General features: G+C 41.3%; 3 protein-coding genes, 1 long non-coding RNA gene and 1 other non-coding gene across 10 annotated transcripts; 3 read left to right on the top strand and 2 right to left on the bottom strand.

Moving 5' to 3' along the window:
- Window positions 1-110: 110 nt before the first annotated feature.
- On the bottom strand, window positions 111-1,311 carry LOC120805822. Its single transcript, XR_005709604.1, has 3 exons — window positions 909-1,311; window positions 540-800; window positions 111-191 (listed from the first exon to the last, which is right to left on the bottom strand). It is a non-coding gene; the product is annotated as an uncharacterized LOC120805822 (long non-coding RNA).
- dgcr8 (DGCR8 microprocessor complex subunit) lies at window positions 1,256-10,529 on the top strand. 2 transcript variants are annotated; one of them, XM_040156418.1, is made up of 15 exons: window positions 1,256-1,428; window positions 1,805-1,954; window positions 2,067-2,767; window positions 4,480-4,642; window positions 5,255-5,397; window positions 5,630-5,969; window positions 6,100-6,297; window positions 6,719-6,820; window positions 7,066-7,164; window positions 7,378-7,460; window positions 7,660-7,760; window positions 8,080-8,186; window positions 8,625-8,752; window positions 9,148-9,261; window positions 9,802-10,529. In XM_040156418.1, the coding sequence occupies exons 3-15, from the start codon at window positions 2,084-2,086 to the stop codon at window positions 9,883-9,885; spliced, it is 2,346 nt and encodes a 781-aa protein (XP_040012352.1). In that variant the 5' UTR covers window positions 1,256-1,428; window positions 1,805-1,954; window positions 2,067-2,083; the 3' UTR covers window positions 9,886-10,529. The 2 variants fall into 2 exon arrangements, with proteins under 2 accessions (XP_040012352.1, XP_040012350.1); XM_040156416.1 differs by having other exon boundaries at window positions 1,257-1,428; window positions 1,805-2,767.
- A 1,483-nt stretch (window positions 10,530-12,012) lies between these two features.
- On the bottom strand, window positions 12,013-16,897 carry trmt2a (tRNA methyltransferase 2 homolog A). 4 transcript variants are annotated; one of them, XM_040156419.1, is made up of 12 exons: window positions 16,768-16,897; window positions 15,645-16,274; window positions 15,396-15,504; window positions 14,634-14,815; window positions 14,413-14,527; window positions 14,187-14,302; window positions 13,985-14,096; window positions 13,719-13,841; window positions 13,089-13,164; window positions 12,733-12,849; window positions 12,555-12,651; window positions 12,013-12,399 (listed from the first exon to the last, which is right to left on the bottom strand). In XM_040156419.1, the coding sequence occupies exons 2-12, from the start codon at window positions 16,265-16,267 to the stop codon at window positions 12,222-12,224; spliced, it is 1,848 nt and encodes a 615-aa protein (XP_040012353.1). In that variant the 5' UTR covers window positions 16,268-16,274; window positions 16,768-16,897; the 3' UTR covers window positions 12,013-12,221. The 4 variants fall into 4 exon arrangements, with proteins under 4 accessions (XP_040012353.1, XP_040012354.1, XP_040012355.1 ...); XM_040156420.1 differs by having other exon boundaries at window positions 15,645-16,271; window positions 16,768-16,858; XM_040156421.1 differs by having other exon boundaries at window positions 15,645-16,271; window positions 16,772-16,853.
- An 824-nt stretch (window positions 16,898-17,721) lies between these two features.
- Window positions 17,722-22,810, top strand: ranbp1 (RAN binding protein 1). Of its 2 annotated transcripts, none has more exons than XM_040154224.1 (6): window positions 17,722-17,916; window positions 19,484-19,617; window positions 19,785-19,942; window positions 20,466-20,594; window positions 20,872-20,940; window positions 21,570-22,810. In XM_040154224.1, the coding sequence occupies exons 1-6, from the start codon at window positions 17,902-17,904 to the stop codon at window positions 21,716-21,718; spliced, it is 654 nt and encodes a 217-aa protein (XP_040010158.1). In that variant the 5' UTR covers window positions 17,722-17,901; the 3' UTR covers window positions 21,719-22,810. The 2 variants fall into 2 exon arrangements, with proteins under 2 accessions (XP_040010158.1, XP_040010157.1); XM_040154223.1 differs by lacking the exon at window positions 17,722-17,916 and adding an exon at window positions 17,945-18,392.
- Window positions 21,251-21,379, top strand: LOC120805859. The gene has a single exon (XR_005709609.1). It is a non-coding gene; the product is annotated as a small nucleolar RNA SNORA77 (small nucleolar RNA).
- Window positions 22,811-22,835: the final 25 nt, after the last annotated feature.

The raw sequence follows: 22,835 nt of genomic DNA, 5'->3' as shown, positions 1-22,835 counted from the left end.
GCAGAGGTCTGCGCACTGCTGAGCGCATCTTCTAGTTGATATCTGTTATCAGTTCCTAGTCGTCCTCTATACATAACTGGACTAAACAAGTTTTGAAGAGACATTTATTTCCACTATCTTGCCATTTTGAGTTTTTTACTGAGGATGCACTTTACCAGTGGTCCCCTAGGTTAAGGTCTCTCTTCGGGTACCTATAAAAGAAAAAGAATCCACGGTTGATATGACTTGTAAATGCATTTCAGATCAAAATTTTGGATCTACTGTCTGATTTTTAAGCTTTTAAAGTGCTGTGTGGCCATCTGTATATATATATATATATATGTTATGGCATATCATGGTAGGAGATGTACAGGTGCAAATAATAAAATTAATTATGGCTGAATACTTTTTAACCACTTCGGTTTCTTGTTGATATAATTTATCTCTGTGGTGTTACCCACCATTATGTACAATAAAAAAAAAGCAAAAGAAGGAGAAAATGGGAAACCATCTCCACCAGAAAAAGAAGTGAAGTGAAGCTGCCGTGCGCCATTCCTCACCTACTACTGCTAGTGAACAGTGACCCCAACTGGCAAGTTGAGATGTTGCGATTCACGTGAGGCTCGTGTAGCCTGTTCCTCGAGACCTCAGGATGTGCCATGTATTCAGTACTTTTTTTGTGACGCTCTAAACTTTGTTCTATTAAATGGCGGCCAGCCAGACTCTCCACCGTCACGGACACAGATTGAGCCGGAACAAAAGAAAACCGTGAAACAGGCTGCGTTCACAAACCCCCTCTCGCTAAGCGTAGGTCTTTTAACCTGTCCGATAAAAACACGTCTGATGTGAACACAGAACCTTAGCAACAGTTTTCAAACACAGCACAGACAAACCAATACAAGATTTTTATCAGCGCAGCACGTACACACCCGGCTGACGACGAAAGAGTTCATTCACGCGACAGACTTGAGAACTGTAGTTTTAGTATAAAACAAAACAGTGAACATATAGGATAAAGGTCTGTAACGTTAATAAACATTAAAAACACAAAAGCCGTCAACCTGATTGTTTTTTTTAATGTTTTTCTAAAACTTTTTTTTTTTTATGTAGTCAACTGACGTTAATTCAGAATACATTTAAATCCTTCCATGTTCTCTAAATTTCTTGAATATTCTGGCGCTTAACGTGTTGCTCATCGACCAAAGCCTCAAATGCTTGATTGGTTGAATCATACCAGTAGATGCCGTGGAGGGACGTTGCGATTGGGCCACTGATCAATCAGTCATGAAAAAGCCGGTACTGGGAGGCGGGGCCCGAGTTGGTTTTCCGCTGTAGTTTTCTTCAAGATGGCGGGGCTGCTATTGAGTCCTTATGGCGGCACGTCCAGAATAAAATAATTGACAAAGGTAGTCAGGCGCCCAATAGGAGACAGCCGTGTCATATTTATCGGTGAGTATTCATTTAATTCCTTACCTGACTGTTTTGGGTCTGGCTGAACTCTTCTGCAGACGTAGGCATCTGTACAGCCCTTAGCATGGATGTTAACGTTACCAGGGGCCCGCTTGTGCACCCGCAGATTGAACAGATGCGCTAAAACGAGGTCCTTCCCCATTTTAGTCTGCGATGAATTTGCTGGTCATTTGAACTCGGCTAAACGTGAATCACATTCCCCCGGCAAAGGGACCCACATGTAACGTTTAAGTCATTCGTTCGTTTCAACATGTTACCGTTAGTAACAGTAGTACGTTAAATGTCCTGCCATATTACGGTGTTAGTCATGAAGTTGTACTAACTGACATTTACTCTCGCTGGTCCTTTCCTCTAGCTCCCAGAAGATCCCATTGGAGGATGATCAGTGCCTAGATCCCATATTAAGCTGAATGCATTGTGATTTCCAATAATTGAGACAGTGATTCTGAAAGCTGTCTACATTAATGAAAAGAACAATGTAGTCAGCTTAGCATATTCACCTCTGGTACGTGGTCTATACAGGGATGTGCTTCTGCATGCATTCTGGGTTTAGATAAGAAGGAAGTTTCTCAACAGGTCCGATTTTAAAATAAACTATCAGTCTATATATGTTGTAGTTGTTAATACAGAGGAAATGGAGATAGATGATATTCTACCCCCTCTCCCCTTGGAGCCACCTGATGATTTTGGCCAAGATGAGGGCAGAGCACCTCCACCACCTCCCCTGCAAACGTCCAGTGACGCAGAGGTAATGGACGTTAGCTCTGGTGGTGATGGATTCACATACACCCCAGGGGACGGGGAAGCCAAGCCACAGCAGCCCCTCAGCAAGGGCTCACTGACTTTCTGTAGCAACCTCTCAGAAGAGGCCAATCCCAACCCACCGTGCCCCAGAACAGCCCGCCACGCTCCCCCGGTCACCAAGTTTCTACCAGACCTCAAACTGCTCAGAGATGTTAAGATCAGTGTCAGCTTCACTGAAAGCAGCAGTAGTAAAGACAGGAAGGTTCTGTACACAGGGGAAGGGCAGGAGGGAGGAGGGGATGACGGCTTAGATGGCCTGAATGGTGAGTTGCATGACTTGGCTAGTGAGCAGGAGGTAGGTGAGGGTAGCTCTGGAGCGGGAAACATAGGCAGAAGATCAGATGAGGCTGAGGTAGACACGGAAAACAAGGTTGAGTTTGCTGTTCTGGATGAGTTGGAGGACTTCTACGAGAACTTCCTGGATCATGACGATGGGGAGCATGTTGGATTTAAATCTGAGGTCATAGTTCAGCAGGAGCAAGCGGATGACGAGGCTGTGGCCTACTCCTATGAGGTACGTCTGTTCTAGTGTCTGAAGTATCCCTCCTCATTATCGGCCACACGCCCAATTAGTCCTTCACTGTCAAACAAAAATATTGTAGGCAGAATAGAGCCCATACAGTACAATTCTTGCAGAAGAGGGCATTATCAGCACTGCGTTATTAAACACAGCCTCCCCTGTCATTTCAATGAGACCACTGCATTGGCATGGCAGGGTGCAGACAGCAATTAAAAAAACAAAAGGAAACCAAAAGAAAAGAAAAAAACAAGGTTGTCTGGTACAAAAACGGAACCTGGGTCAACTTTGGCTGCAATGCAACATCATCTGGCACCACAATAAATGGGCCAGTCAGATACATACAAGTGCAAATTCTCTGTAGAATACTATGTAGCGTAAACAGCATAATTTTGCCGTTTACCGCATAATGTTTTAGTTTATGGAGAAAATGATTGCTGCCGTGATAATATTCTCATAATAGCTCTCTCATAATATAAACTGACTTGTGTGAAATAATTCAGGTACTCAGATTGAGTTACATGTCAGCCCCTACAAACAAAACAAAACAAAAGTGTTTTCTTACACAGTGCAGTGTTTAGTCGGAGTGCAGCCTAATGGAGGCCAAGATTAAGACCATTGGTGGCATTAGTGGTTTCCCAAATTAAGACAGCACTTAGATAAATCTTGTGCCAAAGGGGAAGGTTTGGCACAAGAGGTGTCAGATCACACTTCATCAAAAAGCACCACTGCCTGCACGTAGCCATGAAGATCAGTTAAGTTGCCTCTACGGTGCGCTATGCCGCTACCAAACTACAATGCAGCTGAAGGACTCTTTCTGGCAACAACGTAGTTGTAACTATAGATAATCCACACGTTTCACTGTGATGCTCAGTTTTCATAGAGAAATATTTTCTACTAAAGTACAAATGCCAAATAGTTCCTAATGTTTTGTACAAAACAGCATTTTGGTGATGTGTTTGTAGCATGACAGGTTATTCCTTGACACTTACAACATCCCACCAAATACAGGCTTGGTTGTACATTTATAGTTATGCCATTGGCTACAGGGGGAAATGGCAGAAACAGGGTAACTATGAATTGGAAGAAAAACTTGAACATATTATGGATTAAGTGTACCTAGGGCTGGATCAAAGTGCCAGTAAAAAAAAGAATCAAAAGGCCAGAAATATTTACAGTTGTAATGATTTCTTGATTTGACGTTGCATCTCTTGAGACCTTTTCTGCATCAATAGGCATGACTGCTTAAGCCAGGATCAAATGTCCCATGAGGCAGCATAAATAAATGCTTTGTTTGTTTTTGTTTTATTTCTTTGTTTTTTTTTTAATTACTGAAAATGAGAAGTGAGATGCTGGAAGAGGTTAGTGCCATTTTTAATTTCTCCCATTAAATGCTGGGTTTTACGTTTGTCACAAAAGCAATCAACTAATAAAGAGCGTAGGGATTAAAACAGCTAAATGTATCATTTAATCGTAGTAGGTGTTTATATAGGTTCAATATCATCTGTTTCTGAATTCAGAAGCATTTCACTTTTATGCCCCCAAGTGAATCAGATCATTTTTGCTGTAGTTGAAGTGTGGCTTTGATGATTCTTGCAACTGTTCAGTTTTTTTGCATCACATCAGTTTCCTGTCGGGTGAAGCGTTCAAAACTCCCTTAAACTGGTGACCCATCCCTCTCTCCCGGCCTTAACCATTGACTCTTCCAGGAGGAGTTTGACAATGATGTCGACGCTCTGTTGGAGGAGGGCATGCCAGTCCCAAAAAAGATGCGCCTGGCAGAGGACAAATATGGCGGTGACAGTGATCATCAGTCAGATGGTGAAGGAGGTGTCCAGCCTATGATGACCAAAATTAAGACTGTGCTGAAGAGTGAGTGGGGGATCTGTCTGTTTTTTAGGGTTGAGTACTATCAAGGAACTTGCAGTTGAATGTGATTTCAGTACTGTGGGGCACAATACGATATATACTAAACAGTATCTGTTACATATGTGTTACATAAGTCTTTTTGAATTGAATTGATGCAACAATAGGATAGTATTGTGTTTTTAGTATTGTGTTACACAATTGTGCACAGTTACCAATATAGTTGAGCTGAGAGAAGAATAAAAGTAGTAATAAAATTGGTGGTGAATTCTCACCCTTTTGAACTGCTGATAGTGTGTACGTAAGTAACGCCACGATAAATGTTGAGTTCTTTTGTAGTCCAATGTTGATATTCAACTATTAGGTGACAAAAGTTGATGTTCAGCACCATTTTACCTGTATGTTTGGTTCTAACCCTTCCTTACCTGATGTTCAATACCTAAAGCCAAGTTTAAATTAAAACCATTTTTAATATTCATTCCAAGCCTGAGATTAATTTCAGCCACACGTAAATATCTCTTTTACTGCATTTCATGCAATTAGGCATATCACTTAACCACAGACACTAGCAGTTGTGATTAGTGCCTGCATTTACATTTACTTTTTTCCACATGCCAGGTCGGGGGCGTCCACCCACTGAGCCTCTCCCTGATGGATGGATCATGACATTCCATAACTCGGGCATTCCAGTCTACCTGCACAGAGAAACCAGAGTGGTTACCTGGTCCAGACCCTACTTCCTCGGGACTGGCAGTATTCGGGTAAGATGCAACACAAGTTTCATTTCTAAATAACTTATCACAATGACTTGAACAGTGCAGAGGTTTAGATCATACTATTAGTTGGGTGCCCCTCTATGAATAATCAGTCTTTTTTCAGGTCATGGAAGTATTGCAGCTTAGCTCTTGGAAGTGGGGATAAAGTCAGCCATGTAGTCGAAGTGACGTTACTGTTAACACATTTTGATACGTTTTTCTTTCTTTTTTGATACAGAAACATGACCCTCCCACCAGCAGCATCCCTTGCCTACATTACAAGAAAATGAAGGAACAGGAGGAAAGGGAGCTGAATGGGGAGGTGACACCTAATGCAGTGGAGTCCCCTGTCAAGCCCAGAGAGGAGGCTAACGGCGAAGAGAGAGCAGGCAAGTCAGATGCTACAGCTGAGGAGCACAATGACGTCCCTCCCGCCATTCTGACTGATGGTGGCCCAGATGGAAAGGGTACCACTGACAACAGCCTGCAGGGTAAAGAGTCCCAACCTTGTGAAACTGCCCAAGGAGCCTTAGGACAAGTCAAGGCCAAGGTGGAGGTGTGCAAGGACGAGTCAATAGGTAAGAGCTTTTCATAGTACATTGGCAGTGATATACCTTTTGAAAAGGTCGTTATGATTTTTCTGCTGTAAGAACTCGTGATCAAGCTGTTGGCCATTAAGTGATCTAACTTTATAAAACCTCCACACAGACCTTGAAGAGTTTCGCCTGTACTTGGGAAAATGCTTTGACTTTGAACAAGTCACTGTAAAGAAGTTTCGTACCTGGGCTGAGCGAAGGCAGTTCAACAGAGACATGAAGAGGAAGCAGGCAGAGTCAGAGAGACCTATCCTGCCCGCCAACCAGAAACTCATCACACTGTCGGTCCAAGATGCACCCACTAAGAAAGGTAACAGTTATGTAGACTGATTTGTTTTTTGTTTTATCACCAGTAACCAATGAAACCACAAAAAAATAACAATACAGTATCCCAACATATATTGTCTGTGTAGTCTGTCTAGCGAATGACTCTGTGCCATAGAACTCCTTGGTTTACTCAAATGATGTTAAAACACAAAAATCCCATAATCCATTCATGTGACATATTTTGTCTTTGTGATGAACATGGCCAGAATAATTTTTGTTCCTTTAATCCTGTCAAACTAACAAAGCACGGTTGATCTCTTCCTCTTTGTCTGGAATTTTCTAAAAATCAGACTTTAAGTGTCAAAATGTATTATTATTGTGCATAACATATTTACGTGATAAATTGTTAAAGATGTCCTTTAAGTGTATTGTTTTATTGATGCATTTCAACTTTTCTATAACAGAATTTGTCATCAACCCCAATGGAAAGTCTGAAGTTTGCATCTTGCATGAATATATGCAACGTGTCCTAAAGGTTCGACCTGTTTACAACTTTTTTGAATGTGGTAAGTTCTTTGTCATGTGTCATCGGCATAGAGTCTCTGGAAAATACTATGTGTCAATCTAGTATGTTCATTCTGTTGTCATCTACAACCCAGTACACATTTACATTATCCACCAGTCTAATATGCGCTTGTTTGCCCATGTGACTTTTAATTTTTAAGAGGCAATACTTTTGTTTGCACAAGTTTGTTTTTTAGCATTACGAGAGATTCACATCAAATGAAACTGATTTTTGTGTGCCTCACAGAGAACCCAAGTGAACCCTTTGGAGCATCAGTCATTATAGATGGAGTAACTTACGGCACAGGAACCGCAAGCAGTAAAAAACTTGCCAAGAATAAAGCTGGTAATTTTTTATATACAGTACTAAGCAAAGTGATCGGTATAAGACATTTGTGATGTGATGTAATGGTTTTCCTCTCCGCTCACAACCATTTATCTTCATTGCACCCTGCAATACATATTCTTACTATATACAGCAGATCGTTGCACTGGTAAACTTGCATGTGGTAATACGTTACTGGTTCTGCTCTTACTGGTAATCTGATGTCAACTGCAGCTCGAGCCACACTGGAAATCCTCATCCCTGACTTTGTGAAGCAGACCTCGGAGGAAAAGCCTGTGGAGGGCGACGAACTGGAGGTACCTCCCTTTTTTTTTTTTTTTTTACTGGACTCCTTTTCAGAGTGAAATGGAATAGATTAAGCTAAAGTTCAACACTGAAATCATGTAACACAAGTTTTGACAACAAGCATTGCCAAATGTTTTCCCTGAAAGTTAATGCATTTTTTAAAATTGGAGCTAAAACAACAATGGTAACATTCAATGTTCTGTCCCACAGTATTTTAATCATATCAGTATAGAAGACTCAAGGGTGTATGAGCTGACCAACAAAGCAGGACTACTTTCGCCATATCAGATTCTTCATGAGTGCCTTAAAAGGTAAGATGTAACACATAACTCCACCAAGAAAGTAACCTTTGATGAATATTTTTGGTTGTGTAATTTTTTTTTTTTTCTTCTAAGCTTAGTGTATACCTGTGATCGATGGTAATTAGTAGTGTTAATATTAAATCATTGTGTCCATCTGTATGCCGAAGTAGCATAAAACACACAAACCAACAGAAGTCTAAATATCTACCAAGTGGAATCATCTAGCAGTTTCACAGTTGCTGCTTAACTTTAATAAGCTGTTTTCTCAAAAAGTGTCAGGTTGCGAATAGTTATTGAAAATGTACTTTTCTTTTTTTTTTTCCTGAAGAAACCATGGAATGGGCGACACCAGCATTAAATTTGAGGTGATCCCGGGGAAAAACCAGAAGAGTGAATATGTGATGACATGTGGGAAACATATTGTGCGCGGCTGGTGTAAGTAGACCCTAATCCTCATTTGACCACATGGTGAGACTGAACCGGTCAGTGTGTAGAGCTGAAGAGTTGGGTGTGATTTCTTGGTGGATTCAACACTAAAGACTAAAACCTTTCACATCACATTGCACATTTTGATGCGACATCAAAAGCAGCATTTGTTGAATTGTGCGGCATTTAAACAGTTAATATTTCAAGCATGGAAAATATGTAATTAGATTTACAAAACAGTGGTACTGATGCTTAATACACATCTCCTTTTAAATCCACTTTTAAAGTGCATGCTAGTAGCAGCAAATCATTGATGCCCATTTTCCCTTTGATTTTAGTTACAATGTCTCGTTTCACCTTGTGGTGCTAACTAGTCTTTCACAGTCTAACATGCATGTAGCTTTCACGGACAGGTTTTGTACGTTTATTGTCTTTTTTTTCCAAAAGGCAAGAACAAGAGGGTCGGCAAACAACTAGCATCACAGAAGATCTTGCAGATGCTTCATCCCCACGTCAAGAATTGGGGCTCACTGCTACGCATGTACGGCAGGGAGAGCAATAAGATGGTCAAGAAGGTACGTACCCTCTTGAGCACTGCAAATCTTCTGTGGTCATGGAAAAGTTTGGAAAATGTTGTGAAGAAAGGTTCGCTTCTATTTTTGCTTCTGTTATATCAGGCTTTTATAATAAACATTCTTTTATGTGGTTTTAAGCATCTTAAGAGGATAATTGTGGTTATGATGGTGTGAATTTGTTTTCCAGCTCAGTGTGCTGCTTGCCAATAGAGATTGTCAAACGTCAACCCACAAAGCAATTAAAATGTCTTTTCAACATAAAACCCTCTCGCTGCACTTGCTTGTATCTTTAAAACAGCTTTATGTCACCATTTGCAAGGGCAAAAATGTGAATAGCAATACGCCAGTACAGTACCGCACATCTCCATACTTTTCAAACAAGTCGTCTTTTGCAGGAGAGCTCTGACAAAAGTGTGATTGAGCTCCAGCAGTATGCCAAAAAGAACAAGCCAAACCTTCACATCTTGAACAAGCTGCAAGAAGAAATGAGGAAACTGGCCACACAGAGGGTGAGCAGGGTTCTTCATTGTGTTGGGTGCAGAAAATATGGGGGAAATTTTTTTTTTTTTTTTTGCAGTGTATTGTAATTCCAATAAGTGTGAAACATTTATCCATTTGTTTTTGTGCGTGTAGGACTTGTCGTATAAAGTTGAGGGTTGCTACTTTTTGACGTGTTCATCCCTTCTTCCCTGCTGAACCTGAGGGATTTACTTTGCTTACGTGGGAAATTTGTCACCAGAGAGCTCGCTGAAGGAAAGAAGGGGGGAGGTAGTTTTAATCCAAGTGAAGCACAGAACTTATTCTGGGCAAAGAGTAAATCTGCAGAGTCTCAATTATCAGGAGAGGGATTCTCTCTTTCAGCTGCACTTGTTTGTTTGAGGCTTAGAAGTAAGGTGCATTACTACAAACATCTAGACTAGTGCAGCTGTCAGTTCCTGCTTGACAAAATTACATTGCCGCTGCCAGGATTTATATAATTCAGAATAACTGAGCTCTCTTTCTAAACCTGCTCCTCATGTTATGGTTATTTTATCGTTTTTCTGTACCAGGAGGAAACGAGGAAAAAACCCAAGATGACCATAATGGAGTCTGCCCAGCCAGGGAGTGAACCTCTCTGCACTGTTGACGTCTAAGTCCCGGAATCACTGGTGAACCACGGCACTGAAACCCAGTCACTGTCAGACTCATCGCACACCACCATCCATCACTTAATTATGCATCACTGAGATCCAATGGCAATATAGTTACACGTTGACCAGGCCGGTAGAACTGCTTGCTTCCTTCATTCCGATTTTTATTGGATCAGCTGGTAGATGTAAGGGTAGGACTACATGCACTAACAGACCGTAGAGCAAATATCGTCTACCTCTCTAGATGCACTCTGAATATGGCACTAGGAAAAATCACGCAGGGTGCAGAGAAGTCAACATGACTTGACATGTGAACCACATCAAAATAAAAATGCATGCTTCTTTGACTGCAAAAACCACTACTTTGTTGGTTTTGTTTTGAAGTGTCGTTTTAAACAGTCGCAATCTTATAGTACCAGCACCTATTAGTTTTGTTTGTGCTTCAAGTATTTGAAAGGGACTACTAATACTTGTGTATTTATACCATTTCATTTAATTGGGAAACAAAGCTACTTGTTTATAGGGTATTTTAATGGTAGGTGTTATGGATATTTTGGGTGAAATACAAAATATGCCATTTTGATTAGCCTCAGAATGGACAGTTGCTGTCTTGGTTTGCACGATTAAAAACATGCATTGTGGAGTGATCACTATTCAGAACTATTGTCATGCACTCGTGTCCTGTCAGATCATTTTCTTGACTGATCATGCTGTTTGGTACAGAAATAACTGCTTTTGGGATATTTGAGGGTGACTCCTTGTATTTGGAGGGAGTTGTTGCCTTTTTTTTTCCTCCTTTTGCTTTGGCAATACAACAAACTGACGTCCTTTTCTCCATGCCAACACTGCAGTAAATCCAGGCACAGGCCCGTGGAGTATTGTAATGTAAAAGGTAAAAGCTCATTCTTTTATGCTTTGTTCTCAGCCTGCTTTTTCTTAAAGTATTAACGCCATGAACACCAACTAACCACTTGGTACATTTTAATTGTTTTTTCATTCTTGGTGCCCTTTTTAAAAAAATAAAATAAAATAAAAATAAAATAAAATAAAGAAATCCCGATGGCTACATGTTGCCTTAGTTAATCCATTTCATGAAGGGCTCAGAGTATATACAGTACATTGGACCTAAAACACCCTTCAACAGGAAGTGGAAAGACCAAGCCCCCTTTACTTGATAAAGCATTTATTCTTAAGCCAATTAGTATTTTTAAAGAAGACAGCCTATAAAACAAACTTTAGGGGGAAAATGCCTACAGCATGTGCAGATTATTAAGACTCATCTTATTAGATTGTGCATTTTGTTTTGTACGTTTGCCATCATTGTGACAGCCGATCATACCACGAGTAGATTAAGTTTTTCAAAAGGCAGCCTTGCAAAATTCAGTTGGCACATTGACATGAACAAAATGCGATCAAGTCGGTGAGTCCAACACAAGCTGATGAAACTGTGTATACCAAAGCTTACATACAGTCTTATGCATTTTATAGAATACTTACTGTTGCTGCAAACTGTACAGTAGAAACATAAACACAGGAAAATAGACATATTACTTGCTGGAACAAAATAGAAACTGCTGTGCATTATGTCAGATATTTGGTTTTTGCTTTTTCTACAAAACATACAAGGACACATCACAGTTCAAACGCAAGGCTGTTGCGATATTGTAGATTGCTCTAAGAATGTGCTTTCCCCTCTGTGCGTGTGTTGTCTTGCCAAGTGTGTGTCCGTTTGAGAAGACCGAAAAAAAAAATGCTTTTATATGTGTTGCTGTTGAGTTGTACCAAGGAATTGTTTGAGATGTTGCCTAGAAAATGAAGTATGTATTTCAAACGGAGCTCCTTGACTTCAGTGATATTTGTTATGCAAAATAAAATGTCTTGACTAATGACTAGAAGGGCTTTGTTTTATTAAGTCACTGAATGATGAAAAAAGGAAGTTAATAAAGGTAAAGCTATTTATTCCATCGTACCCACTTGTGCAGTATTGTCCTGAATGACAGTTGAACCAAGTATCAGAGTTGAAACCAAAAACTTCCATTTAAACCTAGGGAGCACTATGATCTTAAGACATAGCCAACAAAAATCTCAAATTAAAAAGGCTTAGCAGACAAAGGTACACAGTCCATAAAGCTCAGTTAAGCAAATACAGTACAATTACATACTGTAATACTAAGTTTATTTGAAGCACATTAATTCTGCATTATGACATAAGAGGACTTACGTGGTCGAGACACTGGTGAGTGCTAAAATTGTTAGGTTGTTTGGATGAACTGAACTGAATGTAAATTTCTGGTATGGAAAGCCAACGCCACCTATTAACCTACAGAGTGTTTCTAAGGCTAAGAAGCTGTGTCTCCCTGTTTGCTGCTGGTCTGCTGTTGCTGGGAGTCGTAGTCCACTCTCTCCAGCAGCAGAAGCATCTCAACGTGCATGGTCTGAGGGAACAGATCCACGGCCATGGCTCGCACTGGACGGAATGGGGCTCCGTGTACTCTGTTGGATGGTGCTCTGCACAGACTAAAAGAGAAATTTGCAACAAAAGATTTACCATTTTGTACAAGACTTACAGTAGAACCATTTATTTTGGCCTTTGTTTACTCGTACTCTCGTCATTTATTAAAGCTAACAACCGCAGCTATAAAGCGGCCAAATTAAGAGACCTCGTGACTCACTCAATGAAGTTGTTCATGGCTGCCTTTGCATTACACGCCACATAAACCAGCCTCTTCAGGTGCTCTGCTCTCCTGATGGCAAGTATCACCTTGGAATCTGTGTTCAACAAATAGCTGTAATATGCGACTCATCTTCAACTGAGTGAAATTGATTTTCAAGTTGTGGTTGTTTACTCACGTAGGCCTGCCCTGGGTGGATCCACGATGGCTGTGACACTGGGTGACACGAGAGCACTGAGAATGTTGGGAAACACGTCCTCAGCTTTTCCACAGTGAAACTCGATGTTACTTAGACCTTAATATACAAACAAAGGAAAACCTGATGAAGAAAGCAAAGGAGAGGAAAAAAAAAAAAAGAGACCGCACCTTGGAACACAATCATTAGAGTTCATCACTGGGAAAGGAATAAACAAAAACAAGATAATTCAGTTGGTTTAAAAAGGTTAATTTGTGAAATCAGAGCAACATGCAAAGAATGAAATTTCAGACTCTGCAAAGTCACTGGCGACAGTCTGATGTTATCTGGTGTCCTACCGTTGAGCTTTGCATTAACTTTTGCGTCCTCCACTGCTTCCTGGCACAGCTCGATCCCAATCACCTTCTTTACCCTCTGGAGATAAAAGTCAGACAGTCAGAAACTCCATATTCGTTCCTGAACAATTTTAACATGAAAAAGGTTTGTCTTTCAATATCTCAGATTTAGAGAATCACTTCACCAGTAACTGTTACATGTTCAGCCTCCTTCACCAGGCAGTTATTGACAGCAAGCATATTTTTCTGCGTTTGCTGATAGGTGATATGTCGGGGCTGTGTGTCTATCAGCTTGTTGTGGAGTTCTACTGCCCCAAAGTGGCCAAATAATAGAATTAAAGCAGAAGAAGGAAGATGTGCTTAATGTATGGCATACTCCCAATGCAACGCCTATAGAGGACAGAACATTTTTTTTTTTTTTTTAATTAAAAAAAATAAAAAACTTTGGCAGGACTTGGAGAACTTTGTTATTTACACACTGATGTGTAATCGTAACTCCTCAGTTTACCCAGAACACAACACTCACTGTGTCTGGCAAATAGCGTATAAATATAGACAGATTGAGCTGCCTGCCTGCCTGCTTCGGTTATCGCAACATATTCTCGGATGACTGACGCAGACATCAAACATTACCTTAGCCAGAGAGATGCCGATGGTTCCTGTCCCACAGCACACATCCAGTACTGTGCTGTCCTGATCCAGCTGGGCCCATTCCCCCACAGCAGAGTACAGCACTTCTGCAGCACCTGTGTTCACCTGCCAAGTAACACAGCTGTGTCACAAAGATAGAAACCCCAGCTGGAAGCATGATTTACTTGTGTGTGGCCTAAAATGAATTTGTTTGGGGGGGGGGGGCATGTGGTTATGGAAGTCTGAGGTAAATGAAGCCTCTTTCTTACCTGGAAGAAGGAATGAGGGGATATTCGGAATTTTAGGCCCAGCAGTTCTTCGTGAATGCAGCTCTCTCCAGCCACCAGCTCACAGGGCAAGTCCTCTGGGTTAGGAGATTTTCTTCCCAGGCAAAACCACACAACAAATTTAGGTAAATGGACTGTATTACTCTGATGACTGTCCGCGACTAAATGCTCCCCCCCCCCTCACCTCTGACCCTCTCTGACAAAGTAAAGAGAGGTCACGCCGCTGTCTTTCCCCTCTCCTTCTGTAAAGTAGTCCTTCATGGAGCTCTTTAGAGCCTCGAGTTCCTCTTCTTCAAGTTTCTAGAAGTCATTGAACGAGTACAAGATGTCAAGAGTGGGAAATCTAACAATCTGTGATTCTATTTCCAAAAAAAAAATTGCAGAGCGTTGAACTGAGAACATTTCATCACCTGTGGGTTGAAAAACACCATGGCCATGGCTTCTTTGGTTCTCGTAGTCCGTACAGTCAGCTGCTTCCAGTGTCCTTCATATGTCTCAGGACTGTACACACAGTACGGTGTTTTCCTGTTTGCAAAATGAAAGCGAGACTGAACGCAACAGACGAAATACGTGTGTGAAGACTTGATCTTCTTAAAACACATTTTCGAGAAACTACTTTGAATAACAATACCTGATGAACCTCTGAAACTCGCTGACCACTCTCTTGGCCTCGGCTGAGACATGGCACGTCTCAGCGGGCCCCACCACAGCACAGGACCCTCCTTTGTATTTGCCCAGGCGGAAACCGATGGTCTTGTCCTCCCCATCTGCCCCCACGGAGATGAGGAACTCGCACTTGTTTCTGTACGCCGTCTGCCGTGATACAGTTAGAGAAATATGGACAGGATTAGGGGGATGTCAGACATTACCGCGTTTCAAGGTGTAAGACAATTGAATTTTTTACTGAGATAGAAATATTATGAAACATTAAATGTATGAACAAATGCACTGACAGCACTTAATAAAATTGAGTTATTGTACTTCGTTTTAAAAAGGACATACAACAGCTTTGACAGAGTGAAACTTTTGAATACTGTTTTAACACAACATGGGAAGTAAGAATGAGAATTTTATGACACATTGAAAATGTGTTGTGTTGTTATGGTAATAAAGTATTAAAGCTGAAATTTTGACATCTAATAAATCATTGAAGTCTGTTATCCAGCAAAAATTCCAAACATTCTCCGGGAATTCGAAGACATCACCTCGGGAAATTGTGACACATTCTTCTGACATTTTATTGACTAGACAATTGGATGAGATTCTGAAATAAATCGTTAGTTGTAGTCTTAAAAATACATCCTGTAGCTTTTTGGTTTTGCTCAAAAGAATGTAGGTCATATGTGGATGTCTGTAAGATGAGAGTTGAGTTGGACCCACTATGTGAGTATACCTGGTTAGGAGATTGTTGAATAGCTTCCAGGGGACAACACATTTTGTTGTATTTCCCTTTCTGTGCAAACAGCCATGGCAGCATGGCTTTGTTGGTGCTTCCGATCTCTCTGAAAAGGAAACCGTGTGACATTCACCTTTGAAAACATTTGTGTTAAAAATAAGACATCGTGGTCAGTATATCTAGTGTTGCTGCTGAGCAATGCCTGCAGTGGATACGGCGCAGCTACATATACGTGAGGCCACCTACTTGGCGAGCCTCTGCAGAACCCCCACCACCTCCTGCTCCTTCCTCCTCAGCTGCTCCTCATAAGGCACATTCCACAGAGGAGTCACCACGTTGGCTATCTGGACACTGAGCGGCTCCTCTTCCTCACCCCCCTCTGCTCGCTTGCATGGGGGCTGTGCTCCCGCGCCCTCCCCCTCGTCCTGCTTCCTCTTCCTCAGGATGGGATCCGCTTTGGGTTTGGCCAGCCTGACGCTCAGCACCTGGCCCTTCCACGGCATGCCATGCACCATCTTCATGGCCTTGTCGCGCTCCTCCTCATTCTTAAAGGTGACGAAAGCGAACGTCTGCTTGCCAAACAGCTTGATTTTGTGCGGACTGAGGCTGTGCTTGGCCAGGAACTTCTTCAGGTCGTTGAAGCCGATGAACTTGGGTAGATTCCGGATCTCCACCTTGTAGATCTCAGATGTGAAGAGGTCCTCTTTGATGTAGCGGTACACGCTGGGGTCGGAGGCGGCCCCGCTCTCATCGTCGGCTTTGACATCAGACTCCACACCGTCATTGCTGGAGTCCTGGGGGAGGTCGCCGGGTTTCTCCTCCTTCGAGGGTGGTGTGTCGGCCACTGGGCTGCCACGAACATCTGCCATTACCCTGCTGGGTGGCAACGACAACAATCCCGTTAGCAGACTGAAAATGATCTTATATTCAAAATATTTTTTCTGTTTTTTTTTTTTTAACCACTTGACAGCTGGCCAGTGTCCTCAAACATCACGTCTGGTTTAGGAGACATTGTAACTGTGTGAAAATCGTTAGAGTTCACTTCGTGATCCAGTTGTAACGGTGAAAATGGAAAAAGGGAGCAGCTGCAGGAGCACTTAAATTATAGAACAGCGACATGTTAATTCATGAATTGCTTTTAAGGACGCGAGTTCTGCCGTGTGTCACCCGAGAAGACTCCACACAGAGATATCTACTGTTAGCTGAAGGCTGAGGCGGAAACGAGCATTCGCTGAAGTCGCCCTCAGTTCCTTCTTCAGAGAACACGCTTCGCCCGTGCCGCATTTAATAACCGACAGTTTATAGTGTCCTACATATTTCGCCAGGGCCGCGCTGAATGGAAGTCCCTCGAGCTGCTCACGCGCCTTACCTGCCTTCCGTTGAGGTTCGATTCCGCTTCTCACTCAAACGTACAGGGCGCTACCATGTTGGTTTGACCACGTGCAGCATGAACTTTGAACTGAGTTTTTAAAGCGGTAGTCTTCGTTTCAGGTCCCCCATCCACGTGGAACACAAAACACACAAATGTGAGCATGAGATACACACATTCTAATAAATATATGTAGAAGATTCCCAATGTGTAAAGTCCACAAATACCAAGTCACACTGAGTCCTTATACACATTAAACACACCATTAAATATGAGCCATAGACCCAATCTTCTTTTTTTTTTTTAATAAACTAAAGTTAGCAAACTAAACTAACCAAAGTGGAATCAGGATGCAGTGTTGAAATCGATAATGCCTGATATTTTTTTTACAATGTGGCTTCATAGCCTAACCAATATTGTGTAACTAATACCATTATTTAATACGCATTTAGACAACTAGATGGAACGCAGACACATTATTAATGTTTTTACTTAAACCTGGGATCTTCCGGCGGTGACATGTCAAAATGTCTATTTTGAAAAAGGTCTACGCCATTTGGTCCAAAACTGTAAGAAAAGTTGTAATTAATTCTTACTAATATGATAAGTTTCTTATACACATGCATTATGACTCGATCTTGAGGCGCCATCTTAAAATCTTGTTGAAGGCTTTTATTACTTGGATTCATACTGTGCTCAAGTGCTGCATTTGACTTCATGCGCTTGTGCTCAGTCAAATGACTACTTGTAAACTAATACATGCAGTCCTGGATTCACAGAGGGTGGGAAGTGGGGTCCGTAGAGGCCCACAGCCAATTTTGATTGGAACCCTTTACACTTTATATTAAAGCATAATAAAAGCTAGAATTTTTGCAGGAAATACAGTGCAGGTTGTCACATATTTCTAACTGGTATAGAGCATATAACAGAAACAGCAGCTCGTGTGTGAAAGCGAGCCCCAGCCGAGAGAGAGGGGCGGCGCGCGCTCTGTCATACTGTGGGCGCGGGCATACGTAGGAAATTCGGCGCGCGAAAGCTGTAGCAGGAAGTGAGTGTAGCCGAAGGGGAAGAGCGGCCAGTTTGGGATTTGAATTTACCAAACTACTTCCATAATCTACAAACATCTACATTAATATGGCAGACCCGAAGGTGAGGCCGCGCATTTTAGGTCATCTAATGCGTTATGTTCGTTTTGAAATCGGAATTTTGTGACTAACATCGTATTTTACGTGTCGTAATTAGTCAAAGTTTGTCAAGGAAGCTGCGAGTCAGAAATGCCGACAATGATGTTGCCTCTCGCATGATGCTAGAAAATCTAAAATGGCATGTTTTTTAGGCTCTAAGGTGTAATGAAAGCTTCAGAACTTTCTGACAGGCAGCTAGAAATGTCCAGTGTGAGATTTGAGATTTTATACTCGGAAGAATTTACTGAGTTAACGTTGTCCAGCGCAGAAGTACTCAGGGGTGTACAGCCAGTCACCATGTTAGCATTAGCCTCTTACTCTGATCGCAAGCTGAGGAAGGAAACGGCCACAACACTGATTTCACTAATCTATCGCAGTCGTCAGTCGTTTGAGCAGGGTTTGTCGAGAGCTGCATGGAACCGACTGGCCAAAGACAATGAGGTTAGCTAGGTCCCCTGCCTTTGTCTGCCAAGCACAACAGTTGCTAACATTAGTTGGCTAATGTTAGCTTTATTAGCAGGGCGCTGGAGACACTTACTCCCTATCCTCGGGCAGTTACCTGTAACAGGGTTTACACTGAATGATGTGCCAGCTACCCCAAAAATCATGTCACCCTAGGTCCGTAAAATTTTATGTGTGTGTGTGTTAACGACACACACCCGTGGTGCGAAAAGCCCAACCATTAGCCCTCGACTAGCCCGCTAGTGAAAGGCCTCGTTAACGAGCTGTGTAACTTCACAATGAGTTGTCTCAGGAAAACAAAGTTGAACAACTATTTGTTAACATTACTGAAGTAAAATGTAACTCCGTCAAGACCCAACTTTTAATAAAGCCATCTACTCATTCAAGCCAGTGAGCTTACTGAAATAATTATACAGCTGTTGCGTTGTTTTTGATGTCAGCAGCAGTAATATAGCTTCCCTCTGTTAGCTAAGTCACAAAGACTTGAGGGCTACATTAGGAGACCGCTAACTCGCTATAGGCTCGTAAGTGTAATAGGCTAGAAGTAGGTCTGCCACCTTGAAGAAAAGGAAAATCTCCCGCGTATGCTCAGTTTCGTTTTCGCTAAACGATACTGCATGTGACAGTTCACATGGGACTCTTCACGCGTTGTCACAGAGCATGAAGGTGCAACTTTTTTATGGATAACGTTAGCGTGTTTGTTGTCAGTTACTATCGTATGAAGAATGTGTATGTATAGTTTTAATCTTACGCACATAAACGTGAGAACATCTAACACCAAATAGCATTAAAGATGCTTGGCTCAGCAAAAGCGAATTTACAAAAGGCTTTGCCAGTTCCCCCTACAAAAGCTATACTTAACCAATGAGCTCTTAAATCCCTCTATTGAAGCGTTCATGGCCTGCTGGTCAGTTGTCAGAAGTCACTTTGTTCCAGGGAGTTTAAAGAATCACTCTGACCAGTACCACATGCCTAATGACTTTACGCTTACTCTGAATGTTTGACACAGAGAAGTGTTTCTTTTTTTCCCCTCTCCTTTCAGTTAACTCATTCACCGCTTTTCCTTTTAGGATCAGGAGGACCACGACACCACTGCAGATAGTGCAGAGGACTCTAACCATGATCCCCACTTTGAGCCCATCGTGTCCCTTCCTGAGCAAGATGTGAAAACATTAGAAGAAGATGAGGAGGAACTCTTCAAAATGTAAGATGCCTTAATAGTCTTCTTTGTCTCACACGCATGTTATTTGTCGTACAAATGTTCTCGTACATTTTGCTGACCAGCATGTGACTGTTCGGTAAGCCATTATATTGGTTTCTTCATTAGGTGTAGCATCCTGATAATGAATTATACTGTTTTTTTTCTCCCAGGCGGGCTAAACTATATCGTTTTGCCTCTGAGAACGACCCCCCTGAGTGGAAGGAGAGAGGAACTGGTGACGTCAAGCTGCTGAAACACAAAGAGAAGGGCACAATCCGCCTCCTGATGAGGAGAGACCGGACCTTGAAGATTTGTGCCAATCATCACAGTGAGTAAAGTTTTCAAATAGAATTAAATGTAAAACTATAAAGGAATTACAAAGGAAGAAGACAAATATTAACAACTTGGCTATAATAACATAAATGTATGACAAAACCGAACTATGTATTGTATAGCAAAGTGTAGTGCACATACAAGGACATTTAAATTATGCCTGTATATGCTTACGTATGTGTGCTAGGCTTCTTTCCATAGCAAAGCATTATTTATTTTCTGAACTGCATGTATGTATTTGTATTAAAAATACTCAAACTATGATCCTACGTTACATTACAAGTTGACTTAGGACTGTTTGCACTTTCACTATAACCGTGTTACCCTAAATAAATTCAAGTTTAAATAAAAAATATCACCAATTTTTTCTACTACGACTATCTCCGGTAAGAAGAACAGAAATGGTGCCAAAATATTTAGATTATACAAATAGCCATTTGAAGAAAACTAAAAATTCTAATACTTCTCTTATAGTGTATATTTCTATATATAAACTTTATCCCTCTTGTGAACTTCAGTTATACCTATGATGGAGCTGAAGCCCAACGCTGGCAGTGACAGGGCATGGGTGTGGAACACACTAGCAGATTACGCTGATGAATGCCCCAAACCTGAACTCCTGGCAATACGCTTTTTAAATGCAGAAAGTAAGTATTTATACATCTATTCCAATATTACACTTGAAAGGTTGCCCAAAAGGTGTTTAATTTGGATTCTGTTGTGATCACACTGCAGATACAAAGTGCTGTAAGAATCCCATTTTCTACATCTTAACTTGGGGCAACATCACACAGCAGCTTTTTTCTTACTGGTTTTGCTGTTTTTGTGTACAATTTGTCAGTACAGTATGATTAAGCAGCCTCCTTGGCCTTCATACGACAGCTTGGTGATGTGAATATGCCACTAACTCTGCTCCGTTTACAGATGCTCAGAAGTTCAAGGTGAAGTTCGATGAGTGCAAGGAGGAGGTCAGAAAAAATCTAGAGGGAACAGGTACATAAAACTTCGGGAATTTTCCAAATAAGATATAAATTGCATATGTATTATGGGATGCAGATGAGATGAAGTATGTTCCTCAAAAAACGCCACAGTGCCTTTTCACCAAATAGTCATTTAAAATCTGCACTACTTCAGCAAAAAGTGCACTGGTTTACTGAGAGTTGTAACATGCCAATACTCCATTATTTTCAGTGCCCGCAACACACTGTTGTACTTAGGTGTGAGTGATGTTAATTGATACCGGTTTTAAATTTGGTTCAAAGTAGGGATAACGTTACATCTTGATGACAGGTTTCATGAATGTGCAGACACACTCTGTTCTTTGCTGCTCCCTTCAGCTTGGGACTTTTTCTGTCTGCTACATGAACATGCAGAATCTAACATTTTACTGGCTTTCTAAAAGGCTGGTGTCAGTATGTTCTGCTACATTACAATTCAGATTTTTCACAGGTTAATACTGTTTTCTAATCTGACCACAGTAGTAAAGAGGTGGAATATTCTTAAATCAGTGAGTTGAGATGCAAAGTGAAAATAACAGGAATGTTTTCTTTAAATAGAAAGTTGACCTATGTTCAGACATTCTAGCTTTTTATTTGACAGTACATTTCATTGTTTTGCCACAGGCAACACTGACAGTGACAAGGTGGCAGAGAAGCTGGAGGAGCTCTCTGTAAAAGACAAGGCATCAGAAGAAAAAAAGGAAGAGGACAAAAAGGAGACTGAGAAGAAAGAAGATGAGAAAAAGGAGGTGAAGGCTGAGGAGAAGAATTGAGAACCAAGAACTTGCTTTGCTGATCTTCAATTTATCAGTTTTTCCTCTTTTTCTACAATAGACTCTAAATGAACTGAATTTGGACACTTGCATATTATTAGGTTTTTTTTTTTATTCTGTTTTGCCTCAAGATCACAAGTCCTTGATGCCACTTGGGAGAAAAAAAAATACAACATAGAGAATTAATGAAAAAAGAAGCCCTTTCCCTCCCATCCCTTTCCCTCTTTGCTCCGTGGAATGCCACAATTTCCATCCTTGTCATCTACAGTTCAATGTTACATTTGACAAACTGTGAAAAGAGGCTTGTGATAGTGATAATTCCCACATTGGGGTATTTTTTGTTTTGTTATTCTGAAGCAGAGTTTGTTTGTAGGAGGAGAGGATATGTAGCCTGCTTGTCGGCAGCACAGGGTCAGGGACCAGGCATTATGGAGGTGCATTATAAATATAAAATCCCATGATTCATCTCAGTGGCCCTCTTACCCTGTCCACTGTCCATGCTTCCACTGTTTAGAAACAGCAAGTAAGGCGAAGACTTCTCAGTGGATGCCTTGTAGAAATAGTTCTCTCTGGGTTCCTTCTTTCATCAGTTCTGTCGGGAACTGACTAGAAGCGGAATCACCTCCAGACAGTTGAGGGGCATCAGACGCGCGCTGTAGATCGCAGTGTCCACTGATAGCTGACTGATAGATCAGATGCACTTAGCTAAGCATTTCATTTTTTTTTTCCTTTTTGTTTTAAATATCTGAAAACCATTGAGTCCAAAGTGAACGGTTCATCAGAGTTTGCTGCAGCTACACTCTGACTTAAGTTCCTCACCAGGAGATTGAGTTTGTATTCTTTAGATCATAACATTCCCAAACTTTAAAGCATGTAGAGTATATGTAACAGAGTGTGCCCTATCAGATCTGTGTGCTCACCACCCTCTCCTTTTCTTTACACTAATTAAGTTCTTAACCTTGCCTCTAAAGTGCATCTAAGTGCCAGTGCATCTGTAAATACATGTATATGGATGAAATGTTGCTTTTCATTTGCACTCAAATGATTTGAAATGTTTCCTCCACCTTCGAATAAAAACTGTCAAAGACCACATGTTTGGATTCATATAAAATCACTT

Source organism: Xiphias gladius, chromosome 19, assembly GCF_016859285.1.
Source record: "Xiphias gladius isolate SHS-SW01 ecotype Sanya breed wild chromosome 19, ASM1685928v1, whole genome shotgun sequence".
Lineage (NCBI taxonomy): Eukaryota > Metazoa > Chordata > Actinopteri > Istiophoriformes > Xiphiidae > Xiphias > Xiphias gladius.
The sequence above is the reverse complement of the archived record's forward strand: the minus strand, read 5'-3'. Positions and strand labels throughout refer to the sequence as shown.